The sequence below is a fragment of the Acomys minous genome, assembly GCF_964271855.1.
Source record: "Acomys minous genome assembly, chromosome: 8".
Lineage (NCBI taxonomy): Eukaryota > Metazoa > Chordata > Mammalia > Rodentia > Muridae > Acomys > Acomys minous.
Window position 1 is genome coordinate 15,088,912 of NC_140489.1, and position 20,200 is coordinate 15,109,111.

The 20,200-nt window shown below is 50.2% G+C and overlaps 1 protein-coding gene across 6 annotated transcripts in view; it reads left to right on the forward strand.

The window, feature by feature from the left end:
- CLMN (calmin) overlaps positions 1–19,184 on the forward strand; it is a 96,454-nt gene extending 77,270 nt beyond the window's left edge. For 2 of the 6 annotated variants that reach the window (XM_084792559.1, XM_084792562.1), the window contains exons 6-14: positions 468–658; positions 3,062–3,255; positions 3,818–3,900; positions 4,896–6,560; positions 10,632–10,828; positions 13,314–13,374; positions 13,994–14,064; positions 14,518–14,610; positions 15,805–19,184. In XM_084792559.1, the coding sequence (XP_084648685.1) occupies positions 468–658; positions 3,062–3,255; positions 3,818–3,900; positions 4,896–6,560; positions 10,632–10,828; positions 13,314–13,374; positions 13,994–14,064; positions 14,518–14,610; positions 15,805–15,976 (2,727 nt within the window). In that variant the 3' untranslated portion in view covers positions 15,977–19,184. Of the gene's footprint in view, positions 1–467; positions 659–3,061; positions 3,256–3,817; positions 3,901–4,895; positions 6,561–10,631; positions 10,829–13,313; positions 13,375–13,938; positions 14,065–14,517; positions 14,615–15,804 lie in introns of those variants that run through there. The other 4 variants (XM_084792561.1, XR_014781175.1, XR_014781176.1 and 1 more) reach the window with 4 other exon arrangements.
- Positions 19,185–20,200: the final 1,016 nt, after the last annotated feature.

A 20,200-nucleotide genomic window follows, 5' to 3' on the forward strand; every position in this document is an offset into this window, starting at 1 on the left:
AGGTAGGAGTGTGCTTTGAGCTTGAGCAATGCTTCTCAGATTTACTGTGCATACGAATTGCATGGGCACGGCGCCGAGATGCCACCTGCATCTGTAGGTGGGTCTGGGGCAGGCCTGGGCGTCTGCATTTCTCACATGAGCTCCATGGTAATAGTTCAATGCTGGAAGAAAAGGACAGCCAGCAACAGGTCCAGAGTGATCAGGGTCAGTGAAGCTTGGAGGAGCAGGATGCATTCTGGGAGGGACAGGTTATAGGAGAGCAAAACAGAGACTCTGGTCAGGAAGAGCATGTGTGCCCAGGCTGGTGAGAACTCTGGGATTATCTGGGGAGAAGCTTCTTACACACTAAGAACAAGGTCTACACGAGCTGGACTCTCCAACCGGGATCTCATGGCTACCGGTCCGAGGGACACACTGGCCAGGAGTCCTTGTGGGTCACTCGGTCTGATTTGTCCTTTTCTTTCTAGATAAAGGAGCTCACGGGCAACCTCAGCAGGAGTTCTCCATCTTCCAGCTTGTCACCTGGCTCGGGGGGCACAGACTCCGACTCTTCCTACCCACCCACGCCCACCACAGAGAGGAGTGTGGCGGTATCAGTGAAAGACCAGAGGAAGGCCATCAAGACGCTGCTGGCATGGGTGCAGAGGAAAACGAGGAAGTAAGCTGCAGTCTCCCCCTCCCCAACCTAACCCCTGCCTTAGGCCCACTAGTGTCCACCATGGGCGTAGCATACCCCATAAAACTGTTTCCAGGCCCTGCGAGTGCTACACATGGGCCTGGGTGGGTAAGGGAGATCCAATTCCATCTGCCAAGGTGCCAGGTGGCCACGGGCCCAATGCTTTACATAAACCATCAGGACAGGAACGAGATGTACCTTTCCAGTTTATGTGTGGTGTGTGTGTGCGACTGTGTGGGGCATGCCCATGCAGGCACACTTAGAGGCCAGAGCAAGCATCAGGTGTCGATTGCTCTCCAGTTTATTCTCTTAAGACAAAGTCTTTCAGTAAATGAGAAGCTTGCAATGTCCACTAGGCTGGCCAGCAAGCTCCCAGCATTCTCTGGCCTCTGCTCTCCAATGATAGGCTTGCATATGTGCACAGCTGGGCCTGACTTTTTGTGGGGGTGCTGGGGATTCAAATTCAGGCCCTCGGGTTTGTGCAGCAAGCACTCTTCCCCCCCCCCCTCATTTTCGAGACAGGGTCTCTCTATGTAGCCTTTGGCGATCCTGGACTCACTTTGTAGACCAGGCTGGCCTCAAACTCACAGCGATCCTCCTGCCTCTGCCTCCTGGGTGCTGAGATTAAAAGCGTGCACCACCACGCCCAGCTGCAGCAAGCACTCTTAACCATTCCCTAAGCCTGCCTCTAGCAGCCTTCTGCCAGGCCTTTTAGTAGCAGAGCTGTGTCAGAGGTGCCAGGCTAGTGTAGAGAAAGCCACACCCACTTGGGCACATCCCAGCTTCTCTGTGTGCAGCCTAGGCGGCAGTTGCTGGTGTCTCACTTACCTGTCCAAGCTTCCCCTATTAAGTGGTGACATCATTCGTTGCCTTCCAAGGCGGTTGGTTGTGACACAAGTTGGGAGAGCAGCTTGGGACCTCACACCTAACAGCCACTTAATACATTTTTTTTCCCACGCCTCCCTGGTGGCTAGAAAGAAGAGATGGATCAGAGGCTAGACCTTTGGGGAGTTGATGGAGGGGAGGGCGTTGAGTGTGAATAATTAGAACCAATTGCTATGAAAAACTAGGCAATGCTTAAAAATAAATCAAGCCAAAGAGATCATTGCCAGGGGCCAGGGGAAGTGTAAAAAAGAGGTGGCATCTGGGAAGACGAGAGTGCTCTGTGCTGCTTATGGCTTACCCACGTAACTCTGCACTTGGACAAGTGCGTGTGACAGCTGGTGACTTTGGCTTGGTTCATAGCCTTCCTAAGGATTGTTTTGATGACTGTCAGCGTCCCCCGGCTTTGAGAATGTATTCTGAGCAGGTCACAGGGGCCCAGACTTGCAGGAGCTCAGCCTAGAGGGTTTGAGCCTGTTGGGAGCCTGATGTTATCCCACACTAAAAGGTGTTAGATTCTGTTGGTCCTATAGCATAGTAAGACAGGAAAGGATGGACACTAAAGAGAGCCACACTTCCCGGCATGCCTCTCACTTTGAAAGCTGTGATTTTAGAGCCGGAAGATGGCTCAGTGCTTGAGGACCAAAGCGTGTTTTTCCAGCATCCACAGGCTTGGCAGCCCATCTGTAATACCAGAGCTCAGAAGGCTGAAACAGAAGGACTCCTGGGGCAAGGTAGCTACCCAGACTAGCCATGTCAGTGTACTCTGGGTAGCAATTAAGAAGACTCCTAATAGTGGGCTCCAGCTTCCACACACGGGTGCACCCATATCCCACATGCAAACACACACACACACACATACACACACACACACACACACACACACACACATGCTACTACCACCCCCCACATGCACATAAGAAAAACAAGTTGTGATGCTATGTGTACAGATGATGCTGGCAGCTGACTCCCATCAGGTGTCTTCTGTACTCCTGCTCCACACACAAGGTTTAGACATGGCCGTGCTCGTGGGAACTTCACTCTTCCTGTAACACGAGGTTGCCATGTATTCATCCTGCTTTATGACTAAGGTGCTAGGGGCTCAGAAAGGATGCGTGCCTGCCCAAGACCACAGCGCCAGACGTGTCACATAGCAGCAGCAGAGATAGGAACTTGAATCTTTCTGCCTGTGTCTATAATAGTGTGCCCCCTTTTAATGACATGTGCAACGTAGAAAGATCTCTTCTTTATGTATTTAAAGGCTTGGGAACCGAGGGTCTGGTTTGCTTTTTTGGATAACACCTCTTGCTCCATGTGGAAAATTCTCAGGGAAATTTCATTGTGGCTAGGGCCAGGGGTGCCTCTGCGGAGTGAGGGGAACAACAGGGTGAGGGGAACAGCACCCAGCCCCTCACCCAGAGAGGCTGCTGCATGTACCTTGGTGCATGCTGCATGGGTCCCTGTGCTAAGCTGGGTGTTGCTGTCCCTGCCGCTTCTCATCAGGTATGGCGTGGCAGTCCAAGACTTTGCAGGCAGCTGGAGGAGTGGGCTGGCTTTCCTGGCTGTCATCAAAGCTATCGATCCTAGCCTAGTGGACATGAAGCAGGCTCTGGAAGATTCTACCCGGGAGAATCTAGAGAAGGCCTTCAGCATTGCACATGATGTTTTGCACATCCCCAGGCTTCTGGAGCCAGAAGGTACAGTGACCCTCCCTCGATGTCCTTTGAGCTATTATTTGTACAAATATGCCATCTGCTCTTCCAGGCAGGAAACTGAGAAGATAACAATAAAAGTCTAAGGAAGAAAATATTTTATTTCCCATGTTATAGTCTTTTTTGTGCATCTAATTATAACATTTTTACACAATTGCTATCATTTGGTAAATGTATAATTTTGTCTCTTTTTCTCACTCATTGTGTATAATATTAGTATTTGCTGGTACATTGCTATAATCTCCTGGTTACATATTTATATTGACTGCATAATAGTCCACCTGTAGACTGAGTCCTCCGTGCCTGAGTCATTAAGGTTACTTCCGAAGCGATCACTTCTGGGTTTGGAGAGGTAGCTGTGTGGCGAGTTAGATCCCCAGTTCTGTAGATGGAGGGAAGGAAGGAGAGAGGAAGAGAGCTCTTGGCCCTCGCTGAGCCTAGATTTCTTCCAGGGGAAAAGAGATGTGTGTGTCCGTTCCTCATCCATGCCCTGTGGTTCTATGGAGAACGAGTGTGTCTTTGCTAACGCCTTTGTCTCTCTCAACAGACATCATGGTTGACATGCCTGACGAGCAGTCCATTGTGACGTATGTGGCCCAGTTCCTAGAGCGCTTTCCGGAGTTGGAGCCTGTACGTTTGTTTCCTTTGGTTCACCAACGGGGCATTTTGACTGGGTGCTCAAGGGACAGACGCAGCTGGGCTTCAGGCTGCGTCATTCTCTGTGGTTATGGCAACAAAGTGATCTTAAGTTCCCTGCCTTGCCATATTTTAATTTCTAAGCCATCTGTGACATAATACAGCAAGGTCTCAAGTGGAACAGAAAGCCAGTCACATCTCACACAGACCTCTTCCCATACCAGAGTTGATTAAAATGACAGAGCTGTTCACCTGTCATCCAGATTTGACTCTTTAGATACCCAGTGGTGTTTTCCAGCCATTCACCAAATTTTACCAGAAGGCTTAAAATTATGAAAGATAATGTGGGGTATCAGTATTTGTGTGCATGTGTGTGTGTTGGCTTTTTGTTTGTTTGTTTGGGTTTGTTTGTTTGTTTGTTTTTGAGACAGGATCTCATAGCCCCAGATGTCCTTGAGCATTTGGCAATCCCCCTGCCTCAGCCTCCTCACTCTGATAATGCAATATTTGCCACTACTCTCCGATCACACTTGTGCTTTTTAGAATTTCAGATTACACTTAAGGATAGGATTTGGGCATGGATGGAGGCTGTCATGAGAGTTGATCATACAACTTGATCATGACCCTTGTAGCTTCAGGCTTTCACAGTGACCCACAAGGTCAGTAAGAATGTGGCTCCTCAGCCAGGCTAGCTCCCCGACTAGCTGGGTGCACAGGGGTGAAGTAGTTGAGTGACTGTTCACTGAAGTACATTGACCACTCCAATGTGTTAATATCTCTTTGCACCCATAGTTTTGAAAAAACGTATTTCGTATTTTTATTTAGCTGGCATTTTTGTCCCTCAGTGGGACAGAACCGTTTTGTGATGGTTGACTTGACCATGAAAACTATTGTCAGCGTGGCTTTTCTGTTTGGGTTTGGAGGAAAGGACGGAAGGTGTACTTGAAGGGAGAACCTGTGGTTTCATGTTGTCTGGTGTTTCTCTGCAGGAAGAGTTTGTGAATCCAGACAAAGAAGCCCCCATCGAATCCACCTTTGTCCGAATCAAAGAGAGCCCTTCTGAACAGGAGAGCCGGGGGGTCCTCCTCCTCAGCGAGAACGGGGAGCGAGCGTACACTGTCAGCCACGAGAGCAGCCACCCGCCACCTGCCAAGGTCTTCGTCTCTGACCAGCCTGAGAGCGTAAAGGGCTTCTCTCTGGGTGGTGTGCCCAGCCACAGACTCTCAGACAGCTCCACAGAGTTTATGCACCAGATTATCGACCAAGTCCTCCAAGATTGTCCAGGGAAGACCGGACCCACCAATGAACCAGCTCCAGAATCTTCCATTTTATCAACCAGAAAGGATGGCCGGAGGTCCAACTCTTTGCCAATCAAGAAAACCGTCCACTTTGAGGCCGACTTGCACAAGGATGCCTCGTGTAGCAAGGACTCTTTCTACAGCTCGGACTTCCACTTTGAGGAGAACGCGAGGGCGGCAAAGGAACTAACGAAACAGGATGGCCACGTCTCATTGGTTGAGGTTGCCAAGGAAAAGAAGCCAGAACAGGAAACCAGGCTAGTGCCGGAAGCTGCCTCAGACAAGGTCCCTGCAGCCATTGTTGGCGTGGATGGTATGGTCCATGATGCTCAACCTCCCCAGGACTCCTCGTTCTGTAATGGCACTGTAGAGAGTCCTGCCGGCCAAGCTGAGACAAGCCCTTCTCCTCCATCCCCTGGAGACCACACTATCCTGGCCAACTCCACTGAGCTCAAGGTCCAGCTGCTGACTGCTGAGCCTATGGGCAAAGATGACTATTTTGAAGGCACCCCCCTAAAGGCTTCAAAGTTCAACAGAGACCTAGCTGACTTTGCCTCTACCAGCCAGGCTTTTGCTAAGGATCCGTCATCCCCCGAGAAGACACCTGGGGAGGAAGAGGTTTTGGAGAATCATGCCGAGACACTGGGGAAAAGGAAATCCAAGTCTCCCCATGCAGAGACAGAGTCCCCTGACTCCGAAGTGGAGCCCGACAAGCTCGAGCCTGCTCCCACGGGCCCCGAACAGGAAGACCGAGGTCCTGCTTTGCCCCCAGAAGAAACACCTGCGGATAAAAAGCCCGAAGTGTATGAGAAGGCCAAAAGGAAGTCCTCCCGGCACCACAGCGAGGAGGAAGGGGAGGCAGAAGGCGGCCTCTCCATGGTTGGCGGAGAAATGCCGTCCAACCCTCCGAGTACCAGCGTCAGCCTGGAAACCCTTAGGAGTCACAGTGAAGAAGGCTTGGATTTCAAGCCTTCTCCGCCTCTCTCGAAGATCTCCGTCATCCCCCACGACCTGTTTTACTACCCGCACTACGAGGTGCCTCTGGCCGCGGTGCTGGAGGCTTACGTAGAAGGTGGGGAGGACTTGAAAAGTGAAGACGTGGACTTAGAGGGACTGGAAGGGAGCTATCTGCCAGACTCCAGGGAGGAGGAGGAGGAGGAGGCCCACAGCTCCCAAAGCAGCTGCAGTTTCTCCTCGCCCGTTGACAACGGCCACCCCAGCTTCAATGACCAGGTGTCCCATGTCGATGGAAACTCTGAGGGGCCCACATCCGCCTCAGCACCTGGTTCTCCGCCCTCCCAGGAGGACCACCAGCCAATGGAAACCAAAGAGAATGGCCCTGTGGAAAGCCAGCAGGTATTTGAGGTTTGGGAGCTCAGAGCTTCTCCCCCTCCGTAAGCCTTCCCTTAGGGAACTCCTTAGGCGTAGGATTTAATGTACTTCCACGAGGCTCCAACAAGTCCTGGGTTGATCCCCGAATGGGAGTCCCTCCTAAAATTTTGCATCTGATCTTACTGCAGTCCAGGCCCTACTCAAAGGGCTTCTAAGGGCACATGCATGAGATTGTGCATGAGGGCCCAGCAGGGTAGGGAACAATTACTTAAAAGCAGCTGTTAACAGTGAGCTCTCAGGTCATCTCCTAGGGCCACCTGGGAAATAGGGCTAACGCGAATTAGACTCCAGCGTGACCCTTAGAAGCCCTGGCTGTGTCCTGCTGTGTCCTTTGGTTCCTGTGAGTTGCTACGGATTGTGTAGACAAGAAGGGGCCACTCATTCTAAGCTCAAGCTACTGAGCACACACTTGTCAGCCATTTGTGTTTCCGGTCTATCTAGCTAGTAGTTTAAGGAGGGTCCAAGAGCGGGCAGGTACACAGAGCCCTGGCCTGATGCCCAGGGGAGCGAGCAAGGTTTTCCAATGAAGAATCCTGGAGGGGTGTCCAAGCCCTGCTGGGATGCAGAGATGCAGACTCGCCTGACAACTCAGCAGAGGTTTCCAACCTATGGGTCGAGAGGCCCCTTGGGGCCGTCGATCAGGTAGATAGGCCGAATATCAGATATTTGCATTACGATTCACAACAGTAGCAAAATTAAGTTATGAAGTAGCAACAAGATAAATTTATGGCTGGGGTTCACCACAACATGGGGATCTGCACTGAAAGGGTCACAGTATTAGAAAGGCTGAGGCTGGGTGTGGTGGTGCATGCCTTTAATCCCAGCATTTGGGAGGCAGAGGCAGGCAGATCAACGTGAGTTCGAGGCCAGCCTGGTCTACAAAGTGAGTCCAGGACGGCCAGGGCTATGCAGAGAAACCCTGTCTTAAACAAAACAAAACAAAAAAACAAAAACAAAAACAAAAAAGAAAGGCTGAGAACCACTGGCTCAGCCCTTTGGAAGAAGCATCGTGCTTGGCAGCGTAGCAAAGCGAGAGAGAGGGGAGGTGCGCACACACTGCTTAGGACAGCGGACGCAGAGACTGTGCCATCAGATGTGGAGATGGCCCTGCAAAGTGTTCAGCAGAGGAAAATTCCTCAGACCCAGAGAGGCTGTAGGGTGTGGAAGAGCTACTCGGTGTGGGGGTGGGGGTGGGGGGTGGGGGGTGGGGGGAGCACAGTCCCTGAGTGCTAGAATCAGGCTAGGAAGGGAACCAGCTTATACCAGATTAGCTCCATCTCTGCTCTTCATCTCTTCTTCTATGTTTTTCCTCCTATCCCTTCCAGTTCAGTCCTGAGCAGCGCAGAGAGGTGACCTTGAAGCCTAAGACTTACCTCATTTGCCCCCTAGTCTTGCCTCCTTAGTATAACCTTTGACACTTTTGCCTCCCCTACCTGAACACCCACCCCTCTCTGCCTCTTTCCAGCAAAGCCAGTTTCTCCTGGTTCCCAGGTCCCATGCTCTGGGTGGTCCTCTTCCACCCAACATTTAGCTGGGTGTCATTCACCCTTCAAAGCTCTGTGCCAAGGTCACCTCCTCCTAGTTCCTGCTGTAGGGGAGCTCTTGCCGCCTTAGTTGAGGACAGCCACACTCTGGCAGTTCTTTCCCGTTTCCATGGGGTTTGTTTTTCCATCCCAAGAGTAAGCATGCATCTGTGTATTCATTCTTGGACCCTAGAGACCAGTGTGCCTGGCAGGCTCTGCCAAATGCAGGGATCAAGTGCCTATTGCTTTGTGAGTGAAACAGGAAGGTAAATGGGTGGGCTTCTGAGTGGTACTGCAAAGGCTAAGAAAGCCTTTACGCTCTGGAGGGATGCAGGCAAGGGAGTTTGGGGAGCCTTCAGAGATGCTTCAGATTGAGATGGCATGCCGCCATCGTCAGCGATTGCTGTGGCTCAGTTTGCCAATCTAGTACAATGGGGGAGATTTCTCAGTCCTCGGCCACGGAATGGCTATTTGGGTCAGGGCAGGGAGCAAATGCACTCAACAGTTGTAGGGCAGATGAAGGAGAGGGCTGGTGGGTCCAGAGGTGCCAGAGACACACCTGTCTCTTCTTCCTGTTTCTGAGAGCTGCTCCACCCACACACTTCTTCAGGCATGATGTGCAATCCAGGCAGGGGTTCAGTGAGATCAGATCTGGTGCCTAAGCTGAAGATACAAAGGACAGACATATGGTTCTCATATTGCGAGGGGACAAAAACTGTGAAGGGCTGAGTCAGTGGATGAGAGCCCAGGTTGCATCCAGTCTCCTGGCCTCGGGCAGGCAGCCTATGGACACTAAAGGCTGGCCCTTCGTTCTTTTGTTTGTTTGGTTGCGACAGGCTCTCTCTCTCTCTATCTTTTTTTTTAAAAAAAGATTTATTTATTTATTACATATACAGTGTTCTGCCTGCACACCAATAAGAGGGCACCAGATCTCATTATAGATGGTTGTGAGCCACCATTGTGGTTGCCGGGAGTTGAACTCAGGACCTCTTGAAGAGCAGACAGTGCTCTTAACCGCTGAGCCATCTCTCCAGCCCCATGACAGGCTCTCTTGTATCCCAGGCTAGTCTCAAACTCACTATGTAGCCAAGAATGACCTTGAATGTCTGGTCCTCCCGTTTTCCTCTCTGAGTACCACTATGCCAGGTTTGTGTAGTGCTAAGGATCGAACCCGGGCCTTCTTTCGTGCTAGACAAGCTCTCTACTGACAAGGCCACGTGCTCGGTGCCTGGCCCTTCGTTTTTTATAGGCTTTCTGCTAGGGGTTGCCCAAATCAGATCGAGTGTTAGATGATGGATAGGGGTCTGTGTGTGGCAGCCCTGGGTCAGAGTCATGTGATCAGTTAGAAGATTTAGAATCTCCTCCTGCCCCAAGTCTTACTGTGGTCAACGGGGCTGGGGGTGGGGCAGAGCAGACTTTCTTCCCCAGCTCTGAGCACAGCCTCCCGTATAATCCAGGGGGAATGGATATCAACACCACTTGCATTATGGCTCTGACCCACAGCCTTGTTTGTCTCCTGCTTCCAAGCCCACTTTGCACTTGGGTCCTCAAGTATAACCCCTGTTTCACCCTGGGAGCGAGCAAAGCCCTTGGGGTACAGAGCCCCGAGTCTGTTTCCTACCACACAAGAAAGTGTGATACCTGGTCCTCCTTTCAAAAAGTAACAGGAGGACTATCTGAGCAAGCCAACGGCTATGAAATGGCAAGCTTTTCTTGTTCTGGTCATTCAAAATTAAAATAAATAAACCCCTCTCCTCGTTTCCTGTTCAGGAAAGGTCTCTTTGCGCAACCATGAAGGACAGTGGTCTCATGTGGCTGAGAGCACTTTGCGTTCCTGCCTGGAGCTTTGCCCAGGGTAGTTGGCATGCCCTTCAGATCCCCTGGCTGGACCCTGTTGAGCATGTCCTCCCTGTTGTCCCCAGACTTCTAGATTTCAATGGGGGGGGGGTTGCTGATGGGTATCAGGTACCCGGTGTGACAGTGCCATCTATTCCCCTTTTTAGTAAATAATAGAGATGGGGCCCTGTGATCCCTCCCACCAAAGGCACAGTGTCACTGTCCTCCCACAGGCTCTGCATTTGCCTGTGTGTGTGTCTCTCTCTCCAGGGACCACCCTTGCCCTTGGCCACCTGGCTCTCAGGGACATCCTTTTAGGGAACCCTGTGCTGCAGATGGAAGAGGGTGATGGTGATTGTACCCATTTGACAGCTGGGAAAGTGGGGCTCAAAGAGAGACAGTCAGTGGCTCGAGGTCAAGTAGCTGACTCAGGCAGAGTTTCATATCAAGAGCTCCAAAATTTTCCACCTTCCCTCCAGCGAGTCACAGCCCTTGATTTCTGCACAAGGAGCAGAAAGTGGGATGGGCTTCTTCCCTGGGCCATGCATTCTGGAAGGAATCCATAACATGAACTGAACTGGACGGGACACTGGCTGGGTTGGAGTAGAACCCAGGTAATAATGTCATCTACTTCAGTGGGGATTTTGACCTGTATTTTGACTGTTTTGTATTCTAGTCCCAAGAACCCCCAAACCCGGAACTCCCCAAAAAACCATTAGAAGAAAAGTTAATGGAAGCCTCAACTAGCAGTAAAAAGAAAGAAAAAAGGAAACATGTGGACCAAGTAGAAAACTCATTATTTATAGCCCCTGGGACTGTCCGATCCTCAGATGACCTTGAAGAAAACCCCTGTGAACACAAGGTCCCTTCCAGGTACGTCGCTAAGCTCTCGTCACTTTAGAAACAGAGGCAGGGGCTTGCTCTCTAGGGGGTAAATGGGCGTCTTTGGTAAACAGTGCATCAGTGGAGGGTACAAGCGAAGCCCAGCCCATGGAGATTGGCTGAGGAAAACAGACAAGAAAATATCTCTGTCCACGGGCATGAGGTCTGGTTGGCCACACCCTACACAGAGCCCGGTCACTGGTCATAGAACAGGTAGCAGTTACCTCCCAGTTCATGCTTCCTGTCTCATTCAGGCACAGTGTGGCTAAGGATGCTGCTGTGCGGGTACAGCTAGTTAGCACAGCGAACTCTGCATTCCCAGGCAAGCAGATAGCACTGAGGTGAGCCCAAGTATGTGGAGGAGTCCTGGAGCCTCCACTCGCTGCTCTCAGGGTAAACGGAGCTTCCAGGAAGTTGACACTTGGCTGGAGGTTACAAATCAGGACGATTCTCTGGGTACCTCTCTCCTATAAATGTTTTCCTAGTCATGACTGTTTGTCTCCTTACATACTATATTTTTCAGACCCAGCTTTTAGAGAAGAAAAACAGTAAAAAACAGCAATGAGACCATAAGGTGCACCTTAATTTCACCCCTACTTTTGGGAGGGGGAAGTGAGTCTTATGGTCTGAAAAATATGGTAGCTTTTTACTGGCCTACTGGCCTAGACAGAGATGCCTAGGAACCCACAGGACCTGTGTGATCACTCATGTGTGTACTAAACACTTCTGGCCTTGGCCTTCTACCCTCAGTTGGGTTTGAACTTTGCTTTAGGCTCCTTCAAGCTGGAGAGCTGTCCCTGTGCCTTCAACTCTGCTCCCTCTCTCATTCCAGCTCATCCTCTGGGGGCGGGGGAGGGGGAGAGCAACTCTGTCACACTCCCTCCAAGCAAGTGTCTTGGATTTCCCACAGGTGACTTTTCATATGTTCTTGTACCATAGCATCTGATTTTTTTTTTCCTTCATAGAACAGTCATTTCTTTCTTTTAAAATTTTTGACTGCACTGGAGACTGAATTCATAGCCTCACGCATGTAGCCTAGGCTGGCTTTGAACTCCCTCTTATAGCCCAGGCAAAAGCAAGGCCTGGGGTTCACGGCATCATTTAGGACGGCACTGGCTTGCAGTGGGCACTCAGTTCTTTGGGTAGATGAGTGCATGGTTGGCTGTGCTTCCCCTGGCTTTTAGAGGTCAGGAGATGGCTCCTCCACACCTGGTTGCTGGGAGACTGAAGGTCAGGCAGGGTTCACACCCACTGTAAGGCTCGTATTGATAGGGGGTACTGCAAACCACCTGACAGGAAGCTTGCGGCCACAAAGGGGACAGAGAGACCATTCCTTCCCACCAGGAAAGTGCTTTTGAGTTAGGAAGCATCGCCTACACACATGGGCAAGAAGGGGTTTCTGCAGCTCCCAGTTGGAGCATGGGGGATCAGGTCACCCTGGACACTGCTGGGCTCTAGGCCCCAAAGTCCATTGTGCCTCTGAGGTTTTATTTTGCTTCATTCCTGTGCTGAGGTAGCAGTGGGGAATATGTAGCAAGACCTCATACGGGGACTTTCATTTCTGAGGCCAAATGCGAGGCTCCTGGAGGCCGTGTAGTGCGTTTGCTTAAAGGAAACCGAGACAACAGTGTGTCAAGGTGCATAGCACCCACGAGGTACCTGGTTCTGCTAGGCAGCAAGCCAGGACCTGAGGCATTCTGAAATAGATGGAGTGATACGTTCTTTTCAACTGGTACTGGCAGCTCCCAGCCAGGAACCACGCTTGATGGCTTGGGATTCCTCTGTTTCCATCTTGGGGATGTAGCTGGGCATGGTGGCGCATGCCTTTAATACCAGCACTCGGGAGGCAGAGGCAGGTGGATTGCTGTAAGTTCGAGGCCAGCCTGGTCTACAAAGTGAGTCCAGGACAGCCAAGGATACACAGAGAGACGCTGTCTCAAAAAAAAAAAAAATTCCTAGGCCATCTTGGAGGTGTCAGCTCTGCTCAAGATTTGGGCATCAAATCAGCCTCCTTATGTATGAAAGGAAAAGCGGTGGGCTCACCTAGGGCTACAATAGCAGAAAGTAACCGCATAGCAAGAAGCTCCAAAGAGGAAGTCCAACCTCCAGGCCTTGTGCCCAGTCCTGCCCTTACTGTGCAGAGGACTGTAGGTGAATCCCAAAATCTCAGGATACCTGGATGTAACAGCACCAATCCTGGCCCCAGTCTTCAGAGTCTTAGAAATGTGTGGCCTGCTTTCTATTTAAACCCCTAGTTTGCATCTTGATATAGCTGAGGGCCCAGTGTCTGTGGCCACACCTGGCTGTGGATTTCAACAGTGTGGACTGGTAGTTACAAACTGTCCCTGAGTACGAAACTATAACTGTGCTTGAACCCAGCTGTGGAAGACCTTGGGCCAAGGTGACTCAGGTGACTGTGTGACTGGGCCCCTTGTGCCCTGGGTGGTGCCCTTCACAATGTGCCTTTGCTTTTCAGGAATAGTCACAGTGACTCCAGCATTTACATTCGGCGACACACTAATAGGTCTTTGGAATTGGTTAGTATGTGCATTTCTTCTTTCCTATGGCTCCTGCTAATCAGTATCCTTACGTCCTTCCTCCCCACCCCCACGCCAGCCCTGAGCTTTGAGATTACTTACTGACCTGCACCAACCTGACATTGGGATAGAAGACAGACACACTTGAAAGCTTGCTAAGCACAGACCAGTTGGATGTCCAGTTGGGGCAAGAAGGGTTTAAATAAAGCATTGATTCCAAAGGCTTCTTTGTCATACAAAAAAATAAATAAATAAATAAAATTAACAAAAGCAAATCCAAGACACCCTGTACCCACACCTAGAAAGATCACAGTCAAAGCGAGCATGCATGATCACTAAGGACCCTTGTGTAAGACCTGAGAGCTCCACAGGTCCTTACTTCAGATCCAGTCTAGGTGGTGGGTGGGCCTCTTCCCAGTCACCCTTGGGTGGGGAGGCCAGGGGAGGAGGCAGTGGTATCTACTGTTTAGCAATTTGATTTTTGAAACTAGATGTTTGCAGTATCGCGAAAAGCATGGCACGGTCGGCTTTGTAAGCTTAAAATCACCTTGTTTTCTGTTTCAGAGATTTCATCTTTACTAATTGGGTTGCGGGGTTTTGTTTATAAATTTCACTGTAGGACCATTTTAGCTATGTTCAATTGAGGAATGCAGCCGATCTGGATGACAGGAGAAACAGAGTGCTAAACAGGTTGGTGGCTTTGTTCCAGAAGTTTGTGGGATTTGAAAATATTTTCGTGTATTTATTTTTATATATTTACTTATATATTTAAATATACCTATTTAAATATGTGTGTGTGTGTGTGTGTGTGTGTGTGTGTGTGTGTGTGTGTGTGTGTATCCTGCCTCACAGGGGCCATTATTTTTTTCAACTGTGGTTTATTAGTCATGTTGTTAATAATTTGGGAAAATACCAGAAAATAGCCATTCCAAATGAAATGATGTAAAGTGATGGGGGGACGTTAGATGCTCCTAAGTATGGACAGAGGGGCAGAGCACAGCTCAGAAAGCTGTGAGTGACAAGATGGGTCTGAGTTCTGAGTCTGAGGCTGTGTCTGATTACTTCCGGGGTAGAAGCCAAGAGCTGTCTACATCCCATCTGCCCTGTAGCACCTGACCCTGTGTCCCTTCTGTCCCACTGCAGGTACAATTCTCAGAAGCTCACTGAGCTGGTTTTACAGTTTTACGGCATCAGAGCAGACATGAAGCGGGAATACAAACATGCCAGGCTGTCTATGAAAGTATTCATAACTGGGGGAGGAACTAAATTGTCTAGTTGATATTTCTCGAGTTACCGTAGTAAGCCGGTCCACTTAGAACCTGAGAGACTGGAGCAGAATCTCTCTAGTTCTGATGTAGCCTCACCCCTGTTAAAGTCACAGCAGTACTTTTGTATTGTCTCAGCCAGGTTTGCATGAGCTTGGAAGGATTTTAGAGGATGGAGGTTGAGGGGGTAGGGAGTGGGGCGGGGGGCGGGTAGGGTGGAGTTGGTAGTCTCTGCCCAACACTCCAGGAGCTGGGTCCTTAGACCTCCACTCTTTTGAGTCCTAGAAGCAAATACAAGCAGGATCCCCTGCCTCCTTCCTGGGCCTAAAGTGGAAATGCTAAATTCAGTTTTCCACCAAAAGGAGTTTGCAGCTAGGGAGAAAATGCTTTTTAGCTCTGATCAGGTAGAGCACTGAAGAATGAGAGCTTGACATATGTGGGTTGTTTCCTGCCTCCAGCAAAAAATATAGTTTATATATGTTCTTCTCTATGAGCCAGAGAGAAATTCTGCCCAGTGTCTGCTATTCAGGCATAATCAGTCTATTGCAGATGTCACAGCCCACCCATCACTAGTTAGGAGATAGTTTGGGCTTCTCATAGCCCCCATCCAAAGCCCGAAAATGGCCCTGAGAAACTCCCTTGGAACGTTTGGGGCCGAGGTTTGGTTCTCACATCCACCCATGCTCTCCTGTTAGCACCGTGTTTATTTCCTGGCAGGCAGGAGCAGCAAACTGGCATGTTAAACACTGCCTCCCATTACATAAAAGAAAGGTAATTCTGGCCCCAAATCAAAGCTAGCAGTTCTTCTGAAGGCAATATTTCAAAGACAAAACTTGGGGTGACTTTGTTTGTGTCTGGTGGCTGCTTTGAGATCATCTGTCAGAGTCCCTTTACTACCTGAGGGGTAGCTGAGAGCTGGCCCTTCCTACCTTCTCCTTCCCTAAAGGTTGTGGAGATTGCCGGAGTCTGTGTGGGTGCTCCTAAGGCTGCCTGGATGGACCCAGTCCTGGGGCATACACACAGATAAGGACCGCCCCCCCAAACCCTGTTGTATCATGGGACCCTTCATCTGTAGGTGGGTGGTGGGGTTGAGCCTCAGGATGTGGTCCTCCGTCCTTAGGGACTCCACCAGTGACCATCCTGTCCCCTCTCCTTCCCTCTGCAGGACTGGCACCAACTCCTCTGGAGAAGCTGTGCCCCTGGGGAGCCCGAGCTCACCTAGCGACTCCCTGACACAGTTTGTACAGCAGCCTGACGTGATCTATTTCATTCTCTTCCTCTGGCTCCTGGTTTACTGCTTGCTGCTCTTCCCCCAGCTTGATGTCAGCCGGCTCTGAAACATGTATCCGGAGAATAAAAAGACAGGACCCTGGACCAGGGTGGAGTCTTCCTACCGCACCGTACTGTCAGTTTGGGGCCGAGCTACTTCTAAGAGATGGAAGACTTCAGGGGAAGCACAGGCCCCACCTCCTGCCGCTGTCTGGTTTCAGTCTTTGCTCACCGTCTCCCCTTGATTCTCTAAGGCCCGAGAGCATGCTTTCCTCCCTGACTATGTGCTCCAAGGTCGGCATTGAGGCTGGATCTGTGGACAGGATTTCTTCTTATGTGCCTTGTATGGTCAGATGCGAGTCCTTACTAGTGTATTTGCCAAACTTGGGTCTTAGCATATGCACGTGCAGGTCTCTAAGGTTCCGGAGGCGCTTGAGTTACTTACTTTTATCTCAGGGAAGGGTCTGCCTGATTTCGAGAAAGAACAGGATCCATAGTAGGAAGAAAGGTACCCAGTTGGCCTCCAAGTGTGTTTGAGTGAAGTCTCTATGACTCCCATGAACCTGTCCCTGCCTGATGACCCATTGCGTCCACTGGGGGAGTTCAACAGCACACACCTACCTTCTCCCCAGAAATTACACCTGGGCATCGGCAGACTCCAAGGAAGAGCGTGCTCTGCCACACCCATTCGTCTTTCAAGTTGGCGGTCTTGGAGGGTCACATCTTTAATTCACTTTTGCATCAATTAGATTGAGGTTGAGCTGTGGTTTACAAGCCTTCCCCACCCGTAGGACCTCCTACCAGATGAAAGCCAGTCTAGATTTGCATTAAATACAAGGCTCTGGCTGACTGGGATAGCCCTGAGAGTCCCTCCCACTCTGTGGAACCTGAAGTCCCTGTGGGGCGGTACGAGGAGCCCAGTGGGGCCGGAAGTAGCTAAGCCGAATAAGCTCCCACAAATGGTAGCACTGGGTTTCTGGACTCAGTATGCACACCTTGGCACTGACATCCTTTGTGGCCAGCCGTAACAGACATCTTGAAAGGGCTTTCTGGAGGGCACCAGGGTGTAGGCTGGGCCAGGCATCTTGCTAAAGGAGAGAAGTTTCTTTCCCTCACCCTGTCATCCTCAGCTCCCACCCTAGCATCCTCTGTCCTCTTCTCTGCAAAGACTCAGGTCCAAGAAGATGTAGTCTCCTCCTCCCCCTTGTCATCTCTCTCAAGAGGCACCTTCTAAGCTGCAACGGTGAGTCGGGAGGGGCCCTCAGGGAGCATCTTGTTTAGCTGAACTCAGAGAGGCAGAGCAGGCTGGCCAAGGTCACACAGCCCACCAGAAACAGAACCGGCCTTGAGCCCCAGGCCACTTAACCCCAAGTTCAGAACTGTTGCTTTTTCAGTAGAAAACTTCCAGCCAGGTCCACAAATATCCTGGAAAAAAAAAAAAAAACTAAGTAAAATGTCCTCACTCTAACAAAGCCATCATTTTTAGACCTTTTAGTAACCGTCAAGCTTATTCTTTGCTCCTTCTAGAATGTTCCAGCTGTAAAAGCTAATGTATTGGTTACTCCTCTTGCTGCTGTGACATAAACAACTTAAGAAATGAAGTGGGGAGGGGAGCTAGGGATCACAGTTCTAGGGTACGTTATCTGTGATAAAGAGGAGTCATAGCAGTAGGAACGAGAGGCAGCAGGGCACATTGGGACCACCGCCAGGAAGCAGAGATGAACGCCGGTGCTCAGTTCACTTCCGGCTTGTTGTTCAGGGTGGGACCCTCCCCCCACCCCACCCCCTGCCCTGCAGCCCACGGAATGGTGCTGCCCACATTCAGGGCGGGCCCTGCCTCTTTCTGGAAAGACCCTCAAGAGTCACATCCAGAGCTGTGTTTCCATGATGATACCAAACCCAGTCAAACTGACCGATGGAGATGGCCCATCACATCTTGCTTTTGACACATGAGCATCGTTCCTGGTCCAGGGCTCATTCTCCTTAGGCAAGCCAAGGACTTGCTTATTCTGAGACACCATTCAGACAAGTTACACAGCCCATCGAATCATGGCAACCCATAACCTAGCTTCTCAACCATTTTGATTGCCATCTGCCTCCCCTCCCCCAAAAGGATTGAGGCTTTCCAAGGGGGAAAGCTTCTGGGAACTTGGGACAATTCCAGGTGGAAGGCCCAAAGCTCCACAGAAAGGGAATAACCTAATGAGCTCCCTGGTCCCATGGGAAGTTCAAAAGTATAGATGATGAAGGCTATGTATGATGTTTTATGACCTTGCACTTTGCACAGTCCTTGCCCAGATGAGGTACCAAAGAAGAGCTGACCCATATGTGAATCGCTTATTTTATGGGTCTAGACCGTGGTCAGAAGTCTCTGCACACTGCTTTTCTCCCCCCACAGCTTCTCACAGCTTTTAAACTTCTGCAGGCAAGGTGCCCGAGAGTCATTTGGTTCAGACTGGCGGGAAGGTGACTTTATTTTAAAGGGGGGAAAACCCAATCTCATTTGAGGGTAGGGATATATAGAAGAGACTGGATATCAAAAGCTGGGCAAGCCATCCGATCGCTTGACATCGTCTTAAAAATTTTTATTTTTAAAGTGTGTGTATGTGTGTATGTGTGTGTGTGTGAGGGAGAGAGAGAGAGAGAGAGAGAGAGAGAGAGAGAGAGAGAGAGAGAGAGAGAGAGAGAGAGAGAGAGAGAGAGAAAGGGTGCACGCTTGTAATCCCAGCACTCAGGGAGGCAGAGGCAGGTGGATCTCTGTGAGTCTGAGGCCAGCCTGCTCTACAAAGCGAGTCCAGGACAGGCACGGCTACACGGAGAAACTCTGTCTCAAAAAACAAACCAAAAAGAAAAAAAAAAAAGAATGCTGTAGATTTGAAATGGGAACGGCTGCCCCGGAGGCTCGCTTGTGGTAGTAGTCCCATTGTCACTTTCAGCTTTTTCATCTAATAATCCCCTGTGTCTCATAAAACATCTACTGGCTTGCCAGTGCCTTAGATGGGAGTTCCCCTCTCACCACTACCATCCAGGGTTTCCCAGTGTAGTTAGATCATGTGACTGACGCACCCTATTTAGTGATCATGTCTTGCGCATGTGGGGACTGTACTTCTGAGCTAAGTTGTGGGCTGTGCTTACATATCCTTGTTTGTTGGTATCTCCTTCCTTCCCTCCTTCCCTTCTCTTCCTTCTATGTCCCCTCCCCTTCCCCTTCTGTCCACTCTTCACTAACTTCTTGAGAAATGGAACATGAGAAATAAATGTAAATTTTTTTCATGACTTCAAATGCCCCGACCACATGACTGGACATAGATCTGCAGGTGGGAATGGCACCCTTGCTGCTGCTTTCTAGGGACACTCTTTAGATCTCAGATGCCGTTTCCCACGCCCCTCCCCCATGCCTTTATGCATGATGTGGACTCTCCCCACCCCTGGAGACATCCCCAGTCTCTTCCTCTTGGTGGCCTGACCTGAAGGTGTTGCGTCCTTGCTGTGGTACCTGTGATGAGTCCTTGTGGAAAATTTCTTAAGTTCTTTTGCAATTACCTACTTCCTTTCTGAATCCCTGGCTCTTCCTATGTTGGACCTCCCTGATACATCCTCTAATATTTTTTATCTCTTAAATACCTCATCTCTGTTTTTATCTGCCTTCAGGGAGACTTAGTCCATCTCTTTCCAACATGAATGTTTTCTTTTTAACCACAAAAACTTCCACTTGGCTGAGTTTTGTTGCAGAGCACCCTGCTCTTGGTTCAGGGGTGCAGAGGGTTTTTTTGTGGCTGATGCTGTTGTCACCCAGTGTGCTGGCTTAACTCTGGATAGCCTGCCCTATCCGTAGCTGCATGTTTCTTCTGGGGCTAGTTCTGTTTTCTTACAAATCTTCCCACCTCTCCTCTGCCTGGAAAAGAGGCACATACAGGGCTGCCACTGGCCCATGCAGTACACTTGTGCAATATCAGTAATGGAGTCCCTCTGGGCAGAAGCCACCAACCATACATATTTGGTTTAATAGGCAGAGGAAAGCTATTTTCTTTTTCTCTGAGCAGAGACTGTCCTCAGTATCAGCAGGAAGTTGCTCCTGCCTTGCTTAGTCTTCTGTACCTGGGTTGTGATTTTTCTTGTTCTCTATAGGAGGGGCCAGAGGCACAAGAGTGTCATCTTACCTTACCTTCACCATTCCAACTCACAAGCCCTTCTTAGGTGCCAAAATGGAAGGTTTCTCAGTGCTGCCCCCTGCAGGCACACGGTATGAGGACCCTTCCCCGCCTCTTTCTCAGTGGGCTCCCCTTCAGCTC